Source organism: Oryzias latipes, chromosome 19 (genome assembly GCF_053564925.1).
Source record: "Oryzias latipes strain Hd-rR chromosome 19, Olatipes_Hd-rR_3.1".
Lineage (NCBI taxonomy): Eukaryota > Metazoa > Chordata > Actinopteri > Beloniformes > Adrianichthyidae > Oryzias > Oryzias latipes.
In genome coordinates, this window is record NC_136255.1 from 21,865,139 (window position 1) to 21,891,300 (window position 26,162).

Genomic DNA, 26,162 nt, shown 5'->3' on the forward strand with positions numbered 1-26,162 from the left:
AAGTTTATGTTGCAAGTTTAGCGCCCAAAGGAAATGCGCATTTTTTTAGGGTCTAAATAAAAGTACAGTGCGGCCATGGTGCAGAGGTAGAGCGGTCAACCTCTAATCAGGCATTGCAGGTTCAGTTCCCGCCCTTCCCCCACATGTGTCACTGTGAAAGTGTCCTTGGCCTAGCAGCAGCGGCGTCGCCATCAGTGTGTGAAAATGTGTGTGCATGGGTGAAAAGGACCACATTATAAAACAGATTTTCTATTTTTATACTAATGTAAAGATTTTTAGTGCACCTCATGGTTAGAAAAATACGGTAATTAGCTCTGATTACTTTTCATCAGTTAGATTCGTAAATTTCTGGCTAAGATGTGCCACAAACAGTAAACTAAAGTTTTTTTTTTGTTTTTCATTGCTGGTTGCATTATTATTACATTCGCTGCACTAAGATAATCCTGTGAGACAGGATGTCTTTTATTTTGAAAGGAAGTCACATGAACCCCTGTCAAAGGTTATATTGTATTTTGGGAAAAGGCTATTTACTCTTTATGTTTTATTTAATGCCAAAAGAAGTTAATTAAATATATTTATTGTAATAGTAACAATAACATAAATGTAAATCAGTACCTCATTTTTCTAAAGGGTAAAGTTAGACTTTGTGACTCCTAGTCAGTAAAATCTACCCAAATTGCTCCGTAAATGTATGGTTGCAGGATTTACTACAAAAACAAACAAACAAAAGATTTGACTAATAATGTGAAGCTTTATTTATAGTGAAATACACCATGTTTTTTCCTTGTTTTTCAAATTATTTTTCAGGATAAAACCTGCAAGAAGTTAAAAAAAAAATTAGCTTCAAATTACAGTGAATTCAATTTATCCCTATTAACCCTTGTGCTATCTTAGATGACCCCACCCTTACTTTGACGTGTTATTCCTACCATGACAAAGGTGGATAAAGGTGGAAAGATTTCATGTAATCCATGGACACCAGTGAAGATCACAAATTATTGAAGAAAAAGGGTTCAGAGCACTGTCTAGTGGGTCTAGATGACCCAACTCCCAATGTTAAAGTGTCTAGGATAGCACAAGGGTTAAACACGTGTAGTTGTGTGGACTAAAAGAATGAACATTAAAAACGATTATTGCTGCACCTTAAAGCATCATTCTAATGTATTAGGAATACTTTTTTTACCTTCCTGAATAGAAGAAATTCTTGACAACCTATTATATTAAAAAAGGCAAACGTCTTGCCTGATTTAATTCTGCTGGAAGCAAAATCATCTCAGACTTCAGGGTATGTAGTAAATGGAGGCTTTAAAACTGGATGTAGATTCTCTTTACAAAAGGATAACCCCAAAGGATTAAAGTTGAGAAGAATAGCACAACATGGAACTGGACTAAAATTAACACAGTATGTGATGGGACTGTGAAATTCCTCTGGATGTCTATTTTACAATCGTGAAGCGAGCTTGTCATGTTCCTCCAGGACTGTGACTCTGCCCACACACAGTCTGCATGTATAAAGAAGCCCATAAATACTGAGCTTATGAAAGAAAAAAAACAGAATGAACTGTTCCACACCAGCAGCTCTGTCACCTAAACTGTCGGTTTTGTTCAGTGTGACGGGGAAGGGGGATAGAAAAGTGGGTTTGGAAGCTCGTGAGATCACAGCATGGAAGCCAAATTCTCCCGTTTGAGACGATCAGAGCAACACTCAGCACTATTTTTAAGATTTTATCCACTGCATTGTTATGAAATAAAGAGCAATCTTCACGGAAAGACTTTGCAATCTGACAAAACCACATTGCCCCCTGGTGGTGGAGCTATGAACTGCAGCTCACATCAAGGATGCAGCTCTCATTCAGGCTGTTGTTGTTGTCCATAAAGAGGGAGCTGCTGTTTTTGCACAGAAAAAAATACCTTTTGCTGACACATGCCAGAAATCTATATATCTATTCACACCTCTTCATTTGCTCCCAGACATATACTCCTCCTAAAGTTCCACTATGATCATAGTGATCTATTTGAAGAGTGCTCCCAGTGGTCTTTTCGTTATGATTACGCCATTTTCAGCAAAAAATTGAAGAAAACCTGTGTTGTTTTCTAGGACATAGTTTCTGCAGAGCAGCAGGAGTTCAATAGTAATTTACTTTTGAGATGTGGGCGGGACCATTGGAGCAGAACCGCCCCAACCTCCCCATCATCACCCATAACTGAGAGCTCTCTGTTTACATGCTAACTTACGTATGGTGGCCCTGAAGTGCAAATCACCTCAACAAATCACATTTTTAGGATAACAACAATTAAAAAACAACAACAAACATTAAGAAAACAGCACTACATTTTAGAAAACAAAAAAATAATAATCCCAGCAATTAGATGAAGATATCAAGTATCGCTTCATGCCATATAACTTTCAGATAAAATGAACGTCATCATCCAATCAGCGATGTCCTGTAGCACCAAGCTATTCTAGCTTAATTGTTTTTTCATTTTTTTTACATTTTCATTTTGATTTCTGGAAATTAGTTTTGCTTGCTTTGTTCTTTCTTTCTTTTTTCACGGAAACTGTAAAAAGGAGGTACTATGGGCATCGCTGATCTACTGCCCCTAGTGGAAAATAATGCACTACAGGGCAAAAAATACAGATTATTTATACATTTTTGGTTTTTAAGGAAAGTTTTGATCATGCTAATGGCAAAGGAGACTCAGAAATGCGTGTATCAAATATGATGATATAGGGCTGAAGGAATATTCAGTAAAATATACATCTGCAATGAAAGTAATGAATCCAAAAAGCCTCACTCCCAAAAAAAAAAAACAGTTTTACAGAAAAATCTTGGCTCAATTTCAGGCTTTTTTTTCCATTTCCTCTCCTTAGATCGCCCCACATAAAAGCCTCTGCTTTCCCAAGCAGAAGCTGACGAGGAATGAAGGAATGCAGGTAAAGTACATTTCCAGCTCTATCAAAAATACATGCTTGCTACTGAGGAGATGGATGTGTTCCAACTGACACAAGTCCTGAGCTGGCCGTGCGGAGGACGCCAGCATAAACACATGTTCGCCTGAGAACTGCAGCCTCATATTGGCTCACATGTCTTATCGCTGAGGTTGTTTTTGCTCTCTCCGCCGCCAAGAAGTGAGACAAGCGTGTCTCCCTCCATATCCCCCATTACCACCTCAGCACACAAACATGGCATCGCAAACACGGCTTTTGTGGGTCACAGAGGAGCTGAGTTTTACAGCTCTGGGATTCTTGTCTCGCCTTGTCCTGTCTAGACGTGCTTGCTGCTGCCTAACCTCTTTCTGTCTAATGCTCCCATTATTTTAGCTTATCAAAGTAACCTTTCACAGATGCTAATCACGACCAAACCGACTTTATGGTTACCTCGGGGAAGCTGTGATTTAAACATGAGGCACTGAAGCTGCTTAATGACCTCTCTTCCTCCCAACGTGCATCTCTGATATGCAAAAAAATGCAGCAAAGGTACTCCCAAAAATCTGATCATCTGTTCTTCGTCAGAACCCATGATGGAAGACTGGGGTTTCTTTCCTGTAAAATGAACCTTCTAGTGTTTTTATTCAGACTTTGGGTCACGTTATTTAAAAAAAAAAAAAAGGAGGAGGAAAAAGAGAAACTGAGGTGCTGTTTTTCCTCAAAACATCATCTAAAAGGAGAATCAGGCTGATAAAGATGAAGAAAACAATCACAAATATGTTGAACAAAGACAAAATCACTGAAACAAAATGAAAAATCTTATGACAAATTGTATTTTTTATAGATATTTAGAAAGCCTGGCCAAAATTAGCTTGCTGTAATTGCTCTTTGAGATGAGCCTTTATTTAAATAGAAATATTTTAAAAACGTCTTAATTAAAGGAAAAAATCTTCAAATGTAATAATTAGGATTTGAATCATCTCAGGTTTGAATAGATTTTCACAAAAATGTGGACATGTAATTGTCATATTTTCCACTAGATGGCGGTGTAATTCTTCCTGATTCATCATGTGGGGCTTTATCACATAAATCTATCTTTTTACTGAACTGATTAGCTTCTGATATTAGGTTTCTCTGGGGGGAAAAAAGTTGGATATAAAATAATTTTAAACTGATACAAATTCACAAATGAGTCAAATAAATAAAAATAAAGAAAGAAAGAAAAAGGGTCATCGGTTCATCAAAAATTCACATCACAGATTTAAAAATGTGTCAAATATGACTATTTTTATTATTTTAATTTGAAAATAATGAATGGTTTTCAAAATAGTGGTCGATGAAGTTAAAAGGATAGTTGAAAATCTCTTAGTTCAGGCAGAAGCTGTTTCTCTACTGAGTTATTCCACTTAATCAGCGCAAAAGAATCATTTAGTGTAACCATAAATGGCCTAGACTGTGGATCACAAACAGGAATTTTCACATTTTGTGCATCTTTTGTGCTAAAAAGTATCTAACTGGACTACATGCGTGAGGTAAATGATCAACAGATCCATATTAGTTCATCTGAGAAGCCGCGTCCTGAAGGAACTGAGTCAGAATAGCAGAAAATTGTTGTGTACTCAGATGATATCGATCCTCCTTCCCTGATAAATCCCACTTTGTTAATGCAGCTGAGCAGAAAAATCCTTCAGAGTTTGTGCAGGACAAATCAAATGAAGTAAAATGCTGAAACTGAGATTTTGCTAAATAATAAGAAGCAAAGAGGCTGGCATGCTACTGCTGATTCAAACACCATCCCTGATAGATGATGCGTATCTGCAGAGAACCCCACATGAGAGATTGCCACATGCAACGGATAGCTCACGAGCTTTCAATGGAACTTTATTTATAAAGTCAGCAAGTGGTTGCAAAGTTAGAAATCCTTCAGAAATGCACGTTTTAAATCCTTCAACCTTTTTCAAAATCAGCAGAGACATCACAGACAGCTGATGTCCACTTCAGCGCTCAACATAATGCCAAGGATGCTTAATGATCAGGCCTGGACGAGCACTTAAACAGCACAGGCTCTGCTGATAGACCTTGACCTATTGCTTTGAAAGCCATTATGAGAGACAATCTAATGCTTTGAATTATAAAAGAGACATAAATATGTCAATACAGTTGGATCCAAACTAGCAAATAAAAATGGCTGTTCTAAGTATGTGGGCTTGGTAAAGACAAGACAGCTTAGTGTGAAGCTAGATTTCTTAAAACTTTTGTAAAAACCTTTTTAAAAAGTGTGACTTTTAGCTAAACGCTGGTATTTTGCTGTGACTTAATGAGGTGTAACACATTGAAAACTCTTAGTTAAATAATAAAAATAATTCCAGTTGATAAAATCTTATTTCATACTTTCAAGGCTCCATACCACAATAAATGCCCTTTTCATAGTAAATGTAAAAAAATAGAATATAGTCATAAAATGTGTTTTCCCTTGTTAAAAGTGAAAATAATTGCCATTAAAGCTATAATATTTGTCCTCATGAGATTTCTTACAGTAAAGTTCGATGTCCTGCCCTTTAAAGACGAAATAAAAACTTAAAATTTGCTTCAAACACTAAATTTTATGTACAGTAAAGATAGAAATTAATAATAAAAAACAAGAAATAATAAGAAATCTTACGTCTTAAAAAAAAGTGTATTGCTTAAAAAGTTTTATATGTTTAAAGTATTTACATTTATACAAATATATCCTATTTTAGGTGCTACAACAATCCAACTATTCCTATTTCTTGACTATAATGATCTCAAAAGAAGACTAAAATGTAAGTAAATGTAAGTAAATAAAAGTTAATAAGTAAGTAAATAAAGTAAATAAAATATCTGCAAATTAGCAAATAAAACATCTGCCTTGAAAATATTGTGTGAAATAAAAAAAACTTCATATTTTGAAGATCAAAGCACTACACAAAGTTTTCTACATTTATTGTCTTTAAACAAGTCATTGAGTCCTGTTGGTTTTGCTTTAAATCTAATGCAATGAAATATTTAAACTTGAAAGCGGACACCTCTCTAGATGTTTCTTCATCTCCTCCCTGATCTTGCTATAGATCACAGTGTCATCTGCAAACATCATGATCCACACAGATTCCTGTCTAACAAAAAAAAAGCTCATCTTTGGTGTGGTTCCATCTTCAACTCCTCTGTCACACCTACAGAACATCTCACCACTGTCTTATAGCTCTCATACATGTCCTGAACAACTTCAATGTACTTCTCTGTCACTCTAGACTTCCTCATCCGAACCACAACTCTTCTAGACTTCTAGATCTACAAAGACACAACGCAGCTCCTTCTGACCTTTTCTGTTCTTCTGCAGCATCGTCCCCAAAGCAAATGATTCATCTGTGGTTCTCTTTATCTGCATGACATCATTTTCTGCTGAGAAATATTCACTTCTGAGCTCATTCTAGCTTCCACCAATCTTTCTCGTGACTTCATTGTCACTCATCAGCTTAAGTTTCCATAAATCTGAACAACTCCCATCTCAGAACATTTCTCCATCCCTCGGCCATCCCTAACTCTCCAAATCTTGTTAAATAATCTGGTCAGAAACTCTACTGTCACCTCTCCTAAACACTTCCACACCTCCAAAGGTAAAGGCTGTGTCAGACAGCCGCTACGTACATTTTGCGCAAATTGCATGGATGAGAATTGGTCATACTTGAATATATGTAAAAAAAAGTTAGAAAAGTTCTGATTTTCAAGTGACATTTTCACAGATCTATCACAAACATACCACTATAGAACCACAGAAGAAGTACAAATAAAGCATCCAAAGAAAACATGAATCAACATAGAACATGAACCATCCGTGACTGTTGCACTGTTTATAATCAAATCAAATCAAATCAAACTTTATTTATAAAATAGCGCTTCTCATGCATTTGCAATATATGCAATTCATTGGGGATTTGTGCATCAATTACATAATTTGAATGTGATATGAGCGCCGTATACGCAATATAAAAGTTATACATTAGAGGTACATGCGTGAAAAGTGTGTTAGGCTGACATAGAACGGTCATGGAAAGCCACAAATTTGCGTATACTGCGTAATTATAAAATAGCCCAAAAATTTGAACAGCTCAAAACCGAATTCACATAAAGACCAATCGTCCAAAACCCTCGACGTAGATCTGTGCACATCGACAAATGACGAATGCAAGAAACATTTATGAATTATGTATCACGCATGTATCAGAAATTAGGTGGAAGTTGCCCAAAATGTACATATTGGCTGTGGCCCTAATTTGTCAGGACTCTTCTTTGCCTCTAATGCTTCATCCTTACTGATATTTTCTACTTCCTCCTCCACAACATCCACCTCTTCTCCTCTGTGCTCTCCAACATTTTCCTCATTCATCAGCTCTTCCATCTTTCCATCACACTAGTGGAAACTGTCAATATATTTCCATTTCTCTCCTTGATCCTCCAAACTTGCTGTACATCCTTCCATCTGTCCATCTGTACAGACCCATCTCTCCTTTCCTCATACTGATGACACACTGAGTACCTTCGTCTCAGACTCTATGATCACTTTAGGTGTAGCTCTCCAGTTATCTGAAAAAGTTCCTGATCTCCCAAAGCTCGTTTCACCTTTTTCCTAAAAGTCACACAGCACACTCTTCCTATGTGACTTTTATCACTTCTTTCAGCTCCAACAAAATGAAATAATTTCAGTTACCCAGTTGAGTTACCTCAACACTTATTGAAGCACCTGATTGATCAGTTCATAACTTGAATAACTTTCACCACAGAAAAAATATCCATAGAAAAAAAAAAGTTTAAAAAAAAGGTAGCACACCAGAACAGTTATTCGAACAAATAGAATGACTGAGTAATAGCTGTTTATTTCTCAATATATGTCGACAAGACTTTGGCTTTTTGGTAACCACCGGGTACTTCCTGTTTGGAACACCAGGAGGGAGGGGTCACTCAGTCCAGTTCACACATGGAGTCAATGGTTCAAATAAACGCTAATCTTTTTTTTGTAAGCAGAGATTTCGCAATATAATATTTTGTAAATCTTTAATAGTTTTTCCAGATACAAATACCAGCCTACTGGCAATTTTAAGCCCTTTTTGCCATTTTCTTTACTAAAAGTAAAGTGAAAAACCTCAGTTCTTAAAATATTGTCACAGTTGCAGTGACATCTTCTGGGCTGAGTGGGTTAGAGTCCCAATAAGATCATCTTTTTGTAAAAAAAAATAAGTGGTCTTTTAATTGATTAATTATGAGAGATTACGTTTTTAGTCACAACCAATAAACCTATTTCTAGGACGTAGTTTCTACAGGGCGGCAGGAGTTCATTAGAAAATCACCTCTGAGGAGTGGGCGTGACAGTTGGTGCAGAGCAACCACGCCAACTTCTCCTTCCTGTTGCCATAAGAGCATGCCCAGCCTATTTTTTATATCACAAATACAATCATTTTCAAACTATGTGTTTTTATCTGCTCCTGATTCACAAGTATTAAAATAAAGAAACAGTCAAAAATGTAATTTTTGGCCTAATTTTTCTCCATCATTAGAAAATCTTATGCTAAAAACACCAAAAACATACTTTTCATCAGAAAAAAACGGAAAAAAATCAATGGGAAAACTTGATTACCATCAATTTGTTGTCTTCCTGTTTGTGTTTTCACATAGATTAAGGATGAAAATGAACAACAATCTTCAGATTTTACGAAATGAATAAATAAAAAAAAATGCTGTAAATCAGCTCATTGAGGATGTAAGCTCTCTCAGGTAGCAGCAGCCATGGCGCTCTGTGGGTTTGTTAATTAGCTATTATTGACTTAAAATGTTGATTTTCTGTGGAGTCAATGAGTGGACTCTGGAGTTTAAACCCTCTTTGACACGCTCTCTGTTTTTAAATCCACCATTTGGCTGTTTTTAGATCATTACTGTTGTTAATTGGCTCTATTTCATGATCATTGCGCGCATGACGTCACAGCCCCCGTGCGCTGCACCTTGCGCTTCTCTGCTCCGAGTTCTCACCACACTGTTGGACAGTTCTGATCAAACTGCGCAGAGTCTCCTTCATCTGCTTCGCGGAATGTATTTTTCAGGTTTTGGAACATTGAATTATTCCCCTCTCGACTCAATTTTTGCTCCAAAATATTAAACTTCCTTGAAAAATTTCCGAGTGTTTTTCCCTTTTTTTTTTTTTTTAAGTTTCATCACTCAGAGACATCCGGACACTGTCGGATTACGCGGCAAAGCAGAGGAATAAAGAGAAGTGGGGACAGTCAGCCTGAAGGCGCGCTGCCTCATGTTTCCCCATCCGCTTTGTCCATCATCCAAAAAGTGCAGCGCGGTTTCAGCTGCTGGAGGACGCGTGGATTTGTCAGTGTCAGCTGCGCAGAATGCATCTTCACCTGAGACCTCAAATATGCAGCGCGAGGAAGAGTGGACCAGTCTGACAAGTTTGCTTTAACTGGGAAAACACCTGTTCATTTGGGGGCGCAATGATTTTAACTTTTGTCATCATTTTGTCCTTCACGGGTAAGTGAATCCCTTTGATTTCCAAGGGCATCTTGGGTTTAAAGGGCGTATTTTGGTTCCATTTCAATAAACTTTATTTTCCTTATAGCAGCAATTGTCCTGATCACAAAAGAAAGTCAGAAATCATCATATCACATTTGTGCGTGTATAATTATTCTCCAAAACAAAATGTAGGATTTACGCACAAAATCGCGCGTGAATGGGTCTTAACTAACGCAAAGGACTTGTCTTGATTGTAGATTCGGTGTTCACCTTGAAGGATGACCACGGCTCCCCTCGGCTGGACTGCGTAAAGGCCAGCAAACAATGCCTGAAGGAGAACGCGTGCAGCACCAAGTACCGGACGATGAGGCAGTGCGTAAAGGGGAGGGAGAGCAACTTCAGCGCGGTCACCGGTCCCGAGGCGCAGGGTGAATGCCTGAGCGCCATAGATGCCATGAAGCAGAGCCCCCTGTACAACTGCAGGTGCAGGAGAGGCATGAAGAAGGAGAAGAACTGCCTAAGGATCTTTTGGAGCTTGTTTCAGAGCTTGCATGGTAGGTTTGACTCTCTCTATTCACTCCCTGTGGAAGAACAAACTGAATTTAATCAACCAAAATATTTAACATGTTCTACAAGTATGCAGGCTTAGCCCTTGTCTTGATTTTATCTATGCTGGAAGTTGGAAAAATGTAAATTTAATGAATTGATCACAGACTTTCATAAAACTGTTGTTTTAAGGCAAAATGAAGTGCAAAAGTCAAAGAATCGGACACTTTTTTTTTTATCATAAACTGTAACTTATTGACTAATTCTTAAATTGATTGAGTTAAAAAATATTTGAAACACAGACAAAAATCCATAAAAAGTGAATATTTTACCATACTTGTGTGTAAAATTAGATTTTTTAAAGACCCATTCTTCAATTTGGATAACCAGGATTGTCTTTTTTGCAGCCCAGCATGTGCAGCTTTGCAGCGTGTTATTAAAAATGTGGAGAAACCTAAACTGTGATCCTTTAAAGTCTGACTTTTCTGCATTAATCCTTTTTCCGTGACAGATTTTTGGAAGGTACCTTCGCCTGACTCATACCTGGCAGATTTTAGACATGTTACTGATGCATGCATGCCAATTTTGTGGATTTGATCATGAGTGCAATGTCCTATTTCTTATTAAAAACAATGACAATGCAAACAAACAATTTTAATTTGCAGGTTAAAATGCATTTGTTTAGTCATTTTTTTGGAGATATAAACTTAACAGTGTCATACTCACATCACATGTATATTGTAAAATTGACAAAAAATAACTGAAAAAATACAAAAACATTACATAGCTAACCACTAACATCTACAGTAGGAAAATCCACAATTCTTTAAGTTTTAATTTGAAAGTACTAATCACCAAGACATTCCTGTTTTTTAAGCCACTACAAATTTAATTTTTTTTATATAAAATTGCTTTAATTTGTTGAGTTCTAGTCAAGTAGAAAAAAGATCTCTTTTGGAAAACAGAACACATTTTGCACACCTTAGTTGACCAAAATGCAGTAAAAAGCAACTTTAATATCAAAAATATAAATAATAAACAAATAGAGGGATAGATGCAGTTCTCCAACTGTATCTATTTATGTGACATTGACATCATGCTGTCCTTTTCTGTGTTTTTGTCTCCAAAACAGAAGATTCCTGCTGTAATCCCATGTTAAATCCTTATACAGCAGTATAACTGTATATACAACGCAAAAACTGAATCTCATGAGGCAAATGAATGGCAAAATAATGATGAGAATTTTTTTTTGTTTTTGCATTGTGCAAATTTAAAGAAGATATCAGCAATAAAATAATAACAATACAATAATCACAGTGCTGTATCATCAGACAGCATCGTCTCACATCATTTTGATCATTTCAAATAGTGGAGCAGGTGATTAAAATAATCCTGCATTTTCTGGGACAGGCCTTAGGATCCACTCCCTCAGAAAAGCACTTTAGCCACAAGACAATCCAAGATTTTGAAAAATGCAAATAACAGTATTCTGAAGGTACCCCTCAAGTTAAAAGACTGCATTTTGAACAACCCATGTTGTTGAGACTGGGGCAACAAACATCAGATACTTTTGTCACAATTGAGTGTTTCGCCGCCATCTTTACAAATGGCTGCCATTTTTACAATTGGCCGCCATTTTTAATTTTACCACAAAATGCACCATTTGTCTGAAACACCAACCTAAATGCCGTGTCACACAGCCAACTACGTACATTTTGCACATTTTCCACATATGAAGTTTTGGTCTTTCATAATCCATCCGTGATGTCTGGATTTCATAAGTGTTTCTTTTGTAGTCATTCATCGATGTCCGTCGAGGGTTTCGGCTGACAGGTCTTTAAGTGAATTTGGTTTTGAGCTGTTTAAAATTATTTTTCAGTTGAGAATTGTGCAGTTTACGCGTATTGAATGTAGTTTATACACAATTATTTTGTAGTTTATTTATTATTGTAATCACACAGTTGTGTGATTTTTGAAAGATGCATTCGCATGTTTGTGGCTTTCCATGACCGTTCCATGTCCAACGCACCGCTGTAACTTTTATATCCCGTATTCGGCGCCCATTTCACGTTTAAATGATGTAATTGACGCACAATTCACTAATGAAATGCAAATAAAAAAGTGCAATAATTACGCACGGTTCATGTTCTACGTTGATTTACGTGTTCTTCATGTGTTTTATTCATACTTCCTCTGTGGTTTATAACGTGGTTCATTTGTGACACATCTCTGAAAATCTCACTTTTTCCAGGTTTATTCAGGTGTGAGCAACTTTCACCTGTGCAAAATGCGGAGTGGCTGTTTGACACGGCCTTTACCAGCTCCGCTAAAACAGACACATGGAGGACTTTAAGCAATCGTTGTTGACAGTTTGTGTTTTGCCCTGCAGGTAATGATTTACTGGAATACTCCCCGTACGAGCCAGTCAATAGCCGGCTCTCAGACATCTTCCGCTTGGCTCCCATCATAGCTGGTAAGAGTTCTCCTAATGTTCCCTAAAAGTTCCAGTTGGAACACTTGGCTGTGTTAAGTCCCTGTATACATGACGGATATTTCTCAGTCACCACATCACTGGAACAGATCTGTCACAGTTTTTTGACAGCCGCTCTTTTCCATCGCCGTCTGGTTTAAGGCTGCAGCTCTCAGCGGCCATTATCCATCACAAAAGCTTTTATCTGCCACTGTGACCCACAGTAAACAAAGCAGAGTCATTTAGTTTATTTTACTTTCAGCCCTCAAAGCAATGATGAGAGGTCTGCGTGTTTTTCCATCAGCGCGGTTCTGCTGCAGAACATATGATTTATGTGCTAGTTTAGAATTAATCATCCTTTTAGAGGAGGGTTTGTTTTGTCTGAGCTCCAGGAGCGTGTTAGGGCTGAATGCCTGGATTTGAAACAACAGGGTTGGTCTGCCATTGTCAAGATAAATGCCACACGTGCCCACGGATGTCAGAATTCGACTGGGGAGCATCCACTTAGTCTGGGCTGGATTTAGATCTGCTGAGATCCCGCAGACTCGTTCTCACAGAAGAGCAATTAACCATCTGTCTGCGTTTAGTGGGACTGATAAAACAAGCGGCGCTCTCTGGCTGAAGAGGGCCGGCTGCTCAACTGGCTACTATTTCAGAGGAGAGGGGTTGAAAATGGTCATTTATGTGTCTTCCTTCCTCCCTGACTCTTTATTTCTGACTCTCACCGTGGATGAGTCCACTTTCAAACACATAAATGTGTCCCACTCCATAAATATCCCCAAACTGCAGTAATCAGGGCTTTCCGGCTTTGACGAGAAGCGTCCGTCATTACCTGGATTGCGTAAGATGAATTGCGATGCAGAAATGGAGCCCCAGCTGAGGAGCCATTTTATCCAAAAGCTGTGTGTCAACAGCTACAGGGCCCTCCGGGGGAATATGAATGATTTAATGTTCAGATATCAGAACTCCATTTACCATAAGTGACCTCATTCCTGCCTGAAACTAAGCCAGGCCCGGGGCAGCAGCACAGCTCATCTGTAGTGAGTCGGGATGAAGTGGCCTTTACTGGATCTCGTGGGTCGGCTGCAGGGATGTGATGCTTCTTGTTTTGTTTGCCTGACAAAAACAACCCATATAGGGAGTTAACACTGACTTGTGTTCATGCAGACAACATCTGTCTGTTATGGCTGGATAGAACAAAATATATGTATATGTACATTTCTTTAAAAAATGATCTGCAGAGTTACTTTCCAACAACGTTTTGCTCCAAACCTGCTTTACTTTTTCTATGAAAACACAACTTTATCCTAAAAATAAATAGAAAAATTATTTTTTTCTTTACTCAAAGTGAAAAAAGATTAAGTAAGAGTCTGCATGTGCAAAAAAAAGAAAAGTTTGTTTAATTTTTACTTAACAGGAAGCCTCTTTAAGATATTAAAATCGAGAAACAAGGCGTTTTCACACAAGCATTTAAAAAGGGAAAGTAAGTTCAAAAGCAACTTTTAGATTAAATTACTTGAAATTGCATGTTATGCAGGTCAAAAATAAGTTATTGCTTGAGCTTTTGTGTACCTAATCGTTGATTATTTTGATTACAGTGACAAAAGACCAGTGTAGTAAGACAAAATGACTCATTTTAGAATAAATCTGAATCTTTCTGCAAGTTGGTCCATCTTGATAAATCCTCATAAAATGTAAAACTAGCACTTATTCTTGGAACATACTGTAAATCAAAACTGTAAACTCTAAAAATGCTAAAAACAAGGATTTAATGTGGCTTCTCCATGTGATGAAGACATTCAGTTTTATAAAATGCATTTCAATGTCTTATGAACATTTCTTACATCTGAGGTTTTTTTTAGCGTTTAGTCAAGTTTTTCTATTGCCAAGACTGTGGAGCAAAGTTATTTTGACTCATTTTATTGATAACGTTCTCATTTTGAGCTTTTATTGAGAGCACAAATTGTGGACTGTGCTGATTTTGAGAAAAGCTTGGAAAGGTGTAGAGCAAAGAGAAGTACAAACAATTTCTGGTCAAATATTTAAACTTTCTAAATAGGAGATGTGAAATCTTTATCAATTAGTTTCCTTTGATTAGTGAGCTTTTTTCAGAGGTAATGGCAAAAATGTGATTGGACATTAGAAAGAGTAATTCTTATTATTACAGTGGGGAAAAACATTTTGGCTGAAAAGTTGTGAAACTTGAGCCACAGAAAGTGGTCTGTGGTGGTGAGAATGGTCCTTCCCTGATTAGAATCACTGATAGGAGTGTTGGTTTGATGTAGAGTTTGAGGAAAACTCAAAAGGCCCAGTCAATGTTGAGTTATTCATTGTTTTATTTGTTCAAATACGAATAAAAACGTAGAGAAAAAAGTCAAAGAAAATCCCAATGGCATTGGAGAGGAAGCAGAAGACGCCTGGGGTTGGGTCCCGTTTCAGAGGTCACATTGTTTAAAGAAAGGTCGCACAGTGACAAATACAAATATGGTCTGTGAAAAGTCTCTAATTATCATTTCTGCAAACAAAACCACCCCTACCTTTGGACTAAAAAAAACATTTTTGTTGAAAACCCTGTATTGAATCACTGATTTATGAAGGTTTATTAACACTGTGTTTTAACAGACACTTTCCTGCTTATGAAATTATTCTTTCTTAAACCACTAAGTTTATAAATGCTGAAAACATGCTTGATTATGCATCATCCTGTCCAGACAATTTCAAAAACAGTGTCTTTGTTTTGATCAAATATAATGCTGCTGATTTTATTGTAGTAAAAAACGTCTGTTCATGTTGTATAAGTTCTTCGGATGATATCAGTGTGTGAATGATTTATTCCAAGACGAAAACAGTGGCTGCATGTAAAATATTCTAAAATTAGGAGATTTTCTTGGCCTTAAATCTATCCTTCAAGCTTTATTTTTCTTGTTTTGTGTATGGAATGAGCCATTTTTTTATTTACCAACTAAAAAAGAAGGAAAAGGCGTGTGTTTCTTAAAACAAGTTGGATAGTTTTACACTTCCTGTTGTTTAGATCTAAGATCAAAATCTACAACTAGTTTTAAGATTAAAATCTTAGGTAGGGTAATCAATCTACAAGTGTTTTTTTTACACTCCCAATGTGAATTAAATGCAATATTGTTTGAAAAAAAACTTTTTTTGGAATAAGACATTTTTTTTTTTTTTTAAACCAGAAATTGGATAAATTCTTCCCAAGAAAGGTTAGTTTCATTCAACTTTTAAAGTCCCACTCTGATAATCTTTGTATATATAGCAAAGCGTTGGACTTTTAATGACTATTATGCCAATTTTGGCCCGAAGCAACCCCGCCCCCCTTCCCAAGCCTGGAGCTTGTGGAATATTTTCTACATCACATATACACTTTTTCATACAACATTTTTTCATCTGCTCCTGATTCACAGTAATTTGAATAAATGTAAACTCAGTATTAAACAGAATTTGTTATTGTATGTCCTCCATCATCATGTCATGAGAACATGTAGTTTTCTTCAAAGTGGGTCTTTAATGTTGTTTTCTGGAATCACATCAGTTTTTTTTTTTTTTTTACATGACTGCATCAACTTCCCCTCAAACCCTGTAATTCAAATCAATATATAGATTGACATCATTATTTAAGACATCAGATTGAATTTCACATACAGTGATAGTCTCAGGACATCTCCCACATCAGCTCATCCCCAAAGGAAACCACAGGATTCACAGCATTCCATTTGGGTTTGACATGAGGCCAAAGCTTCCATCAGAAACAACACCAACATTTATTTTCACACTCCCCCAGTTGATCTATCAGTGTCCCCTGTTCATTTTGATTAATGACTTGTTATTAACATTAATAATTCAATGTGACTCCAAGGCCATTAACTACCGGTACGCTCCTCAGGAACGGCTAAAATTAAATGCGACGACATTTAGAAATCAATAAAGTTGATCAATCCGTGAAAGGGCCTTTCTGAGATGCAACTTAATACAGCTGCGTCAGCTGAAGGAAGACTCCATTTGAAGATTTTATTACAACAAGTAGCCGTTTAAAAAAAATTTCAGTAGTAATGACGTACTTGCTAGTGTCCAGATGGTGACAGAATGTAAAATTTCTTGAAGACTTTTATAAAAAAATACTTTTTAAAATTCCAACAAGTTTCAAGCTTTTGGTCATCAATTTCAGTCAAGTTCAAACTTATAGATTAATATTTTCTTGTCACTAAATGTAATTTGAAGCAGTCCGTTCCAAATTATTATGCAAATGCTATTTTATATGATTTTTCTAAATACTGAATGTAAATCAGTATTTATCCTCAGCATAAGTCGCTAATCATTAGAGTATTTAATGTTATTGAACAAATATCCTAAAGATAGCAGGTTTTTTTTTTCAAACATTAAAATCTTCAAATGCACTGTTCTACATTTTTACACACAACAGAATTCCACAACATTTGATATATTCTTAGGAAATGAAAATGGTCATTAGGGGGTCATAGTTACTGAAATCAAAGCTATTCCAATTAAAATCATCTTAATAGGTCAAGTTCCATTTGAGCATAGGAGCCCTTATTTTGTAGCAGCTTCACAATTCTTGCATCCATTGAACTTTTGAGTTTTTGGAGAGTTTCTGCCTGAATTTCTTTGCAGGATGTCAGAATAGCCTCCCAGTGCTGCTGTTTGGATGTAAACTGCCTACCACCCTCATAGATATTTTGCTAGAGGATGCTCCAAAGGCTCTCAATAGGGTTGAGGTCAGAGGAGGATGGGTGCCACACCATCAGTTTGTATCGTTTTATGGCCATAGCAGCCAATGATGCAGAGGTATTCCATGCAGCATGATATGGTTCATTGTCATGCATAAAGATGATTTGGTTACAGAAAGTGCTGATCTTTTTTGTTTCATGGAAGATAGTGGTCAGTCAGAAACTCCACATACTTTTCAGAGGTCATTTCACACCTTCAGGGACCCTCAGGGGACCGACCAGCTCCCTTCCCACGATTCCGGCCCAAACCATGACTCCACCACCTCCTTGTTGACATCGCAGCCTTGTTGGGACATGGTGGTCATCCACCAGCCACCTGCTACTCCAACTGTCTGGACCATCCTGGGTTGCGTACCACCAGCAGCTTCAAATATGTGCTTGCAGCTTTGTAATTGTATTTTAGCAGCTGCTCTCTAAATCGGATGTATTTGTCTGGCACAAACCTTCTTCATTCTGCCTTCAATCAGCCACAAATCACTTAATAGGACGATGATCACGCTGAGGTTTTGTCGAAATATCCTTTATCATTCCTCTTTCCCATATTGCTGGAAGATGCTGGTCTGCTTAATAATGTGGAACATATTTCTGTAGTCATATTTCCTTTAATTGAACTCACCTAGCAAACTAATTATCGCAGGTGTCTGAGATTGATGTCAGTGATCCAAAGATCCCCGAGGGACAATATCATTCATGAGTTTCATTGAAAAACAAAGAATTTCCTCTTTTTGACAATTTGGAAGGCACTTCTAAGATTTTGTAGATATTTATTTTTGGAACTGTACAGACTTACAGTATTCTGATATTTTAATCTTATCTTATATTATATTATCTTATCTTGTAAAAAAAATCTATTCATTTTAAAAGAAATGGTCAAGTATTTTAAGTAAATATCAGTGTTAATGATTTATTCCAAGAAAAAAACAGTGGCCACATGTAAAATACTCTTAAATTAGGACATTTTCTTGGCCTTAAATCTAGTCTTCAAGCTTTATTTTTCTTGTAAACTTACATTTGTTAGGATATTTGTAGTTACAGCAGCTGTTCAAAGATGAAACTTCTCCCTGATTCTCCCATTTCTTCCTCTGATCTGTCATCCCATACCATCAGCTGTCTGTCTGCAGATTCAGTCCAGTGAACAAAAAATGAAGTTTGACGTGGCGATTTGTCATTGCAAGGGGTCACAAGAATATTTCAGTGCATTAAGATGCCAGAAGCGACACATTCATCTTCAGCTGCGCTCATCTTCTGCCTGTGAACGGCGTGCATGAGACGCTTCCGCTTAGCAGCCGCTGCTGTCCATCAGGGGATGGCACAATTCAACTTTAAATGTCCGACAGCTATTGGTCTTGAGAGAATTTGTCCTTTGAGTTGATAAAATGTTTGCCCATGTTGATATCCAAAAAAGAATTCAGATTTTTCTCGGTGCCCCCTTTTTTCACGCAAGTAAACTTGATAGTTTTGATTCAAGCTCAGATTTTCTCACAAAAACAGCTCTTCAATTTACAGGTTTTTAAAGTAAATTATTCTTGAAAAAATCTTGATCCTTTTTTTTCGCTTTGCATCTTTTAACCGTAGTTTTTCAGTTAATTTCAATATAATTTTGGTTAAACAGTTAGAAGCTGTGCTTCCATCACACATAAGTGTAAAACTTTATAGAAATTCCAGAAATGTTAAAAAAAAACAAAATTTTGCAATTACACTTATTCCATTAAATCATAATCATGTGAATAAACACAAACCAACTATTGTGATAAGTCATTCAAAAAAACGGCGATGGATGTGAACAATAACTTGATTTACAGCAGATACATTCAAATTTCTGCCACGGCACTAGCGCTCATCATCATCTATCAAAGGAGACGTCGGCGTCTTATTCTGACCATGGAGTGGCGAGCTCCTCACACGTGGGATGGTTGATGATTTTACAGAGGAGCTGTGGATCCAACAATTCCACATGACACGCTCACAACCTCTGATGAGCTGTGTGATAGTGTGGGACCTATAGTGGCGCCTGCTGTGCAGAAACCAAGACAGCCAGTTCCTACCAAGAACAGCATCACCATCCGGTTGTTGGTCATGTGACTCATTTAATTTGAAATAGTGTTTCGATTGCAGTTTGGCAAAATATGTCAATTTTGATGCGCCTCAAAACCCACCTATTCCAATCACAACAAAGTAATTTTTTTAATACGAGTTTCTTTTAGAAATTGTCATGTTTGCATGAGAAAAAACATGAAAAAGTAAACTGTCAGGCCCTCCAAATATTATAGACAGAATTCAACTTCTTACCCAATAGACATGTTTTTAACCGTTTTTGGGAGGGTGTAGTGATTCATTTAAAAATCTGATCAATACTATAATCTGTGGTTGACGATACAATTCGCAGTCAATTTTGGTTCATTTTGAAGAATCAGATTTACTGACCTAAAATGGATCTTTAACCAAAAATTCAACCAGGGTGACTCAGAGATAAATACCTCGCTACTGAACAATAAAGTTTTCTAGATTGCCGGATGCTGCCGGCAGACTAGAACATTGTTAGCACACACTGAGGAAGCTTAACCCTTGTTCTATCCTAGGCACTTTAACGTTGGGAGTTGGGTCATCTAGACCCACTAGACAGTGCTCTGAAACTTTTTTCTTCAATGATTTGTGATCTTCACTGGTGTCCATGGATTACATGAAATCTTTCCACCTTTATCCACCTTTGTCATGGTAGGGAGAACACGTCAAAGTAAGGGTGGGGTCATCTAAGACAGCACAAGGGTTAAGGCACACAATGCGTTTGCATCGGATTGCGCAATCTCAAGTGAGGCAGAGCTCGATGTTACCTCACTTTGCCACCTTCGCTGTAATTGAACAGGAAATTGTCAAAATACCGCAAATGTGAGCATAAAAATTTATTAAATGATTAGAAGCATAAATTTAAATTGAATTAATAGATTACAGATTAGTGCTTTAATCTGGGATTTATTTTATTATGAGTGTACATCTAATGATGGCAGGTGAGGATGATAAAAGGTGAGCCTCACCTTCCTCCCGTGACCACACACCCCTGCTGGAAAAAATAAATAAATATCTGTCTGGTTTAAACACTGCTTTTACTTTTTAATGACTGGTTGATGACTTTTACTTATTTATAGTCTAAAATTGTTTAAAAAAGTACACCTCTACATGTAAAGTGCTATGTGGTCCATAATAATCTTGGCAGGAATTCTTTAAAATATTTGCATGGGTTGACAGTGGAATGTAAATGTATGTACATTCCTGCTAATTCATGCAAAGCAAAAACATTTTAGATGAGTTCTGCCAAGAATGCCATTGAGCAAATAGGACTTTTCCTCAATTACATTTACATGCACAGAAACACACATACACCGGATATTGATTTGGAATCACTTACTTTCAGCAGTCTGAGCCGCCCTGACACATACGAATGCTGCTAGAGGAAGAAGGCGCCGCTAAATGCCTGGAAAAACAGAACTTCCTCACCAAGATGAATATACCCGATGGCTAAGCCATGACAGGCGGTGTGCAGGGAGCCAAGTGAGTATGCAAATGCAGTCAGTGTCTAATCATAGCATTGAGATAAGAAAATCAAACACAGTGTGCTGCAGGGAACATTGGAGAGTGCTTTAAGACGGGCGTCAAATGACTCCATCAGTGGGGAACCACACCCGGGCTGCAAAATGTGCAAACGTGTACAATGACAGATAATTGTGAAAACGCAGTTCTGCAGAGGAGCAACATTCAAATGCTAATAAGCTGCAGCGCATGGCAGCACGCTCAGAGAAACATGTGTTTTCAAACAGTATCTGCAGCGGCTGTTTTAAAGTCCACTAAATTGAAAGGAATACAGTTTCCTTTGAATCATTTAGAAGGCGTCACAAAAAAAAAAAAAGTTTTACACTTTTCTCTCAAACAACTTTTTTTCCACTTTGATGAAATAAACATGTATTTGTACAGTACAGACCAACAGTTAGGACACACCTTCTCATTCAGAGTTTTCTTTATTTTCATGACTATGAAAATTGTAGATTCACACTGAAGACATCAAAACTATGAATTTACACATGTGGAATTATATACATAACAAAAAAGTGTGAAACAACTGAAAATATGTAATATTCTAGGTTCTTCATAGTAGCCACCTTTTGGTTTGATTACTGCTTTGCACACTCTTGGCATTCTCTTGATGAGCTTTAAGAGGTAGTCACCTGAAATGGTCTTCCAACAGTGTTGAGGGAGTTCCCAGATATGCTCAGCACTTGTTGGCCCTTTTGCCTTCACTCTGTGGTCCGGCTCACCCCAAACCGTCTGGTTTTGGTTCAGGTCCGGTGACTGTGGAGGCCAGGTCATCTGGCGCAGCACCCCATCACTCTCCTTCTTGGTCAGATAGCCCTTACACAGCCTGGCGGTGTGTTTGGGCTCATTGTACTGTTGAAAAATAAATGATGGTCCAACTAAACGCAAACCGGATGGAAAACATTTTTTAATAATCTTATGAATTCCTTTTTCACAACTTTTAGAATAAAGAAAATACTCTGAAATACAACTTTGAACTTAATTTTCTTTTTATCTGTCCTCGTCCATCAGAAAAATGCCACAAGAACATGGTAAAAACACCAACAGCACGATTCTCATCAGAGTGGGTCTTGAAGGGGAGCAGTTTAATAAAACTGGTGTCTTTCTTGTCCATTTTTATCCCTATAACATGTTGCAATATTATAAGGAAAGAACAAATTGGATTTGTTTTACAAAAAAAATCTTCAGTGTGGTTTTAAATATTGCAGTAAATTCTTCATCATTGTCCTGACAAGACAAAAACACGAGCAGATTGGACTTTTTATTGAATTGAGACATGAGTGCAGTGAAGTGCACATCGCTCTGAGCAAAGACAATTAATGCGACTCCTGACCGCCTGTTTATGTAATTCAGTGACAGAGCAAAATGACTTATTCTGGAACACAATCAGCAAATAAAACGCTGGTATGAGCTTGTTAAATGCAAATATGCTTTTTATAGAAACTGTTTATTTTAGCACATTGGCTCGCCAACAGTTTCCTACATCTCACTCAAACTTTCTGCTCAGACAGAACCTTTAAAGTACAACTCTTTTTTAAAAAAATGAGATTAAAAAAAGTGTTTTTAAACTGACCTCGATGCATAGTTTTGCCTCAGGGGCACCATAAATGAGGTAAAACTGTCACACCTGTCAAAGATCAGAGCCCACATCTGCTGGGTTTTGTGATGAGGGATAACCCAAAGTTCAAGGAAGCATCTAGATTTAGTCATAGATCAGTCGGTGATGCAGAAACAAGCTTCACTGGAAAGGTAAAGTTGCAGGATCCTTATCCAGAACACAGTTTGATCCTGGAAAAGGAAAGAAAGACATAGTGTATTTACATAGTAAGTATAATCAGGATATTTGAGCTTTTGCTGTTAGGAATGAAGACAAAAAAAGCATCTAATCAGTTGCTTGTAAGTATGGTGGCCCTGAAGAGCAAATCACATCAAAAAATCCCTCAATCCAAAAACATAAATAAGTCCCACAACTATATTTTGATCTATTTAAAAGAATATTTTCAGTGGTCTTTTTTTTATGATTATGCTGTTAACTAAAATCAAAATACCTTTGTCAATTTTTTAGGACATAGTTTCTGTAGAGCGGCTGGGGGTCATTAGAAATTTGCGTCTGAGTTGTGGGCGGGACTGTTAGCGGAAGTAAGCTTCCACTGATGTCGTATCATTCCTTTGTTTACACTCTCTCTCCTGCTACCTTACAGCCCTTCACAACCCAAAGCTAATATTAGCAGTACAACAAAAATGGATCTCCCAGGATCTGAATAAAAAAAAAAAATCAGAAATAGAATTTTATGCTCCTCCTTCTTCAGAACATGTTTAAAACACCAAAAAAACAATTTTCATTGGAGTTGGTCTTTAAAAATCACGACAATTAAAAAAAAAAGAAGAAGAAGAATTATTAAAAAGATGATTAATTCCAGAATCTTAAAACAAAATGAAAAACCAGAAGAGGTAGATATTATGCGACAGCACTGATTGGATGATGCGTTTCTTCACATTTTCAGTTAAGTAGCACAACAATATCTTCTGACAGACATCATTTCTTTAAGCTCATGGCCACGCCCACTGTGAAAGTTCAGTGATTGCTCAATCAACTCTTCTGCAACACTCAATCATCCAATCAGGGACGTCCCATAATAATGGCTTTTCTGAGTTCTTATTTTGGCTCATTTTTATTTACCATTTCATGTTTATTTTCCTATGATTTTTTCCCCTGGAATTTTGTTTTCATTTCTGAAAATGTAAGTTGTTTTTTTTTAACTGTTTGATTTGCTTTTTTAACTGGTGTTGTGATCTTTGATGTTTTTGCTTTGAGAGATTTGTTGATGCAATTGGAACTTCATGGCCACCGAACCCTAGGGATGTTTTCTGTTTTAATTTTTAAAAAATTGAATAACAGAATCACAAAAAAAGGAAGGAATGCAGCATTCAGTAAAGGCTATTCAAATAGTTTTTGAGTAAAAATATTCAACATATTCCACATTTCAGCATTTTTTGCCTGTTAAAAGCAACTAAATATGAAACATCAGTTTGTGCCGTGGACGTCACTGTCAGACGAATTAATGCAGCATCGCTTTCACGGAACTTTACAAAAGTTTTAGTAGAAAAAAATAAATAAAAGTTTTCCTACGTCGTCTGTAAAAAAAGCTGCGTCAGCGTCACTGTGAAAAGACGACAGCTGCAAAAAAAATAAAAAATACAGCTGTCAGAAAAGTTGATGACTAAAGGATGGAGGAGATCACAAATGGTTTGTCTAGACAAGTGCTTTGGAAAACAACACACCTAACGAGGGTGAGGAGCCACTTCTAAACAGTTGGCCGTCACTGTTCAGCTTGTCTTGTTTGGTGGTGAAGATTGTCTTTTGGTCACAATTTAGGCAGATTGTTTCTTTTTATAAATAAGGGATGGCAGATTCCATGCTTTGAACCTCTCATGTTGCTACCATTACACTGAGGATTCCAATTCATTTAAAGAACCACTCTTATCATCTTGTGATCGATTTTCAAAGTTTTCCCAGTGGTCTTTTAATCATGATTATGTCATGGGGCGACAGTGGCTCAGGTGGTTGAGCGGGTCGTCCAATGATCAAAGGGTTTGCAGTTCGATCCCCGCTCCCACCAGCCAAAATGTCGTTGTGTCCTTGGGCAAGACACTTCACCCTCCTTGCCTCCAGTGTGGCTCCACTGGTGTGTGAATGTGCATGAATGATCCCGGTGATGGTCAGAGGAGCCGTAGGCGCAAACTGGCAGCCACGCCTCTGTCAGTCTGCCCCAGGGCAGCTGTGGCTACAACCGTAGCTTACCATCACCAAGTATGAATGAGGAGTGAATGAATAATTGACACAATGTAAGTGCTTTGAGTGTCTGGAAAAGCGCAGATAAATCCAATCCAATATTATTATTATTATTTTCAGCCAAAATTTTAAAAAATGTCGTATTTTAGGACAAAGTTTCTACAGAGCAGCAGAAGTTCATTAGAAATTCACCTCTGACCCTAACCCAAGTGAGGGACCCCAGTGTATTTTCTACATCCCAAATATTCTGTTTTTCAGACTGCATTTTTGGGTATGCTCCTGATTCACAACAATTTTAACCCTTGTGCTATCCTAGGCACTTTAACGTTGGGAGTTGGGTCATCTAGACCAGTGTTTTTCAACCAGTGTGCCATGGGAGATGGTCAAGTGTGCCGTGGAAAATTGCCCTCATTAACTGATCTAAAAACATTTCCCATCTCCATGATTTCAGCTCTCTGTTCATCCAAACAGGTCCTGATAAAACACTGAGGAGTTAGGAATATAAAAGATCATAAAATACTTTTTCTTTGCGTTTATTTTATTTTATTAAAGACATTTTGATAAGAATGACCGTACCGCGATTCAGCTGCAGCTCCGGCTGTATTTGGGAAAAGTCCCGTCCCTTTAACTGTCTCCACCAATCATTCTTGAGGGGCTTAATCACATGTCATCAGTCTGACCAATCAGAAGTGGTTAAAGTCTTCACTTCCTTGTCCCGATTTAGCTCGTAAAGTCGCTCAGTTCTAACAAAAATACCAGCTAAAGCTCGTCTTTTGCGCTGTAGCTTTGCACAGAATCCGGTATCAGACCGTGGAACAAGTGAACAAAACAATGAAGCTCCGAAAATCGATCTCCGGCCGTTTTATGCACTACATCTCCCATGATGCATTGGGTTGTGAGAGTGACAGGGCACAAGGAGATCTGTCGTTAGACGTCTTGAAACCAACGAACACACATCAAACTATTTTTAAATCTTCTAACTTAACTTTTATTGAATCTTTTAGAAAAAAACAGCTGCAGTTTCCAGCTTTTTCTGCAACAATTATCTCAAAAATGCATGTGAGATTGTGGAGGGGCTGTAGATCAATACAGACTATGAGTTTATCCTTCTTTTTTTTAATTTTTGGATGCTGGTGTGCCGCGGGATTTTTTTTAAGGTTAAAGTGTGCCGTGGCTCAGAAAAGGTTGAAAAACACTGATCTAGACCCACCAGACAGTGCTCTGAACCTTTTTTCTTCAATGATTTGTGATCTTCACTGGTGTCCATGGATTACATGAAATCTTTCCACCTTTATCCACCTTTGTCACGGTAGGGAGAACACGTCAATGTAAGGGTGGGGTCATCTAAGATAGCACAAGGGTTAATAAAGACATTATCAGAAATGAAACTTTGTGCTTAATTTTGGTAATATATATCCATGAGAAAAATGCCCCAAAAACTTGTTAGAAACACTATTTTCATCAAGGGTGGGTCTTTAACATCACCTTAAACAAAACAAAACAAAAATTGAAGAATATTTTTTCATATAATTGGAGATAAAGTCAGGCATG

The 26,162-nt window shown here is 37.3% G+C and overlaps 1 protein-coding gene across 1 annotated transcript in view; it reads left to right on the top strand.

Annotated features, from left to right (window-relative positions):
- Positions 1–8,958: 8,958 nt before the first annotated feature.
- gfra1b (gdnf family receptor alpha 1b) overlaps positions 8,959–26,162 on the top strand; it is a 29,129-nt gene continuing 11,925 nt past the window's right edge. Inside the window, exons 1-3 of the mRNA XM_004080268.5 lie at positions 8,959–9,475; positions 9,715–10,011; positions 12,393–12,476. Coding sequence (XP_004080316.1) covers positions 9,439–9,475; positions 9,715–10,011; positions 12,393–12,476 — 418 coding nt within the window. The 5' untranslated portion in view covers positions 8,959–9,438. The remainder of the gene's footprint in view (positions 9,476–9,714; positions 10,012–12,392; positions 12,477–26,162) is intronic.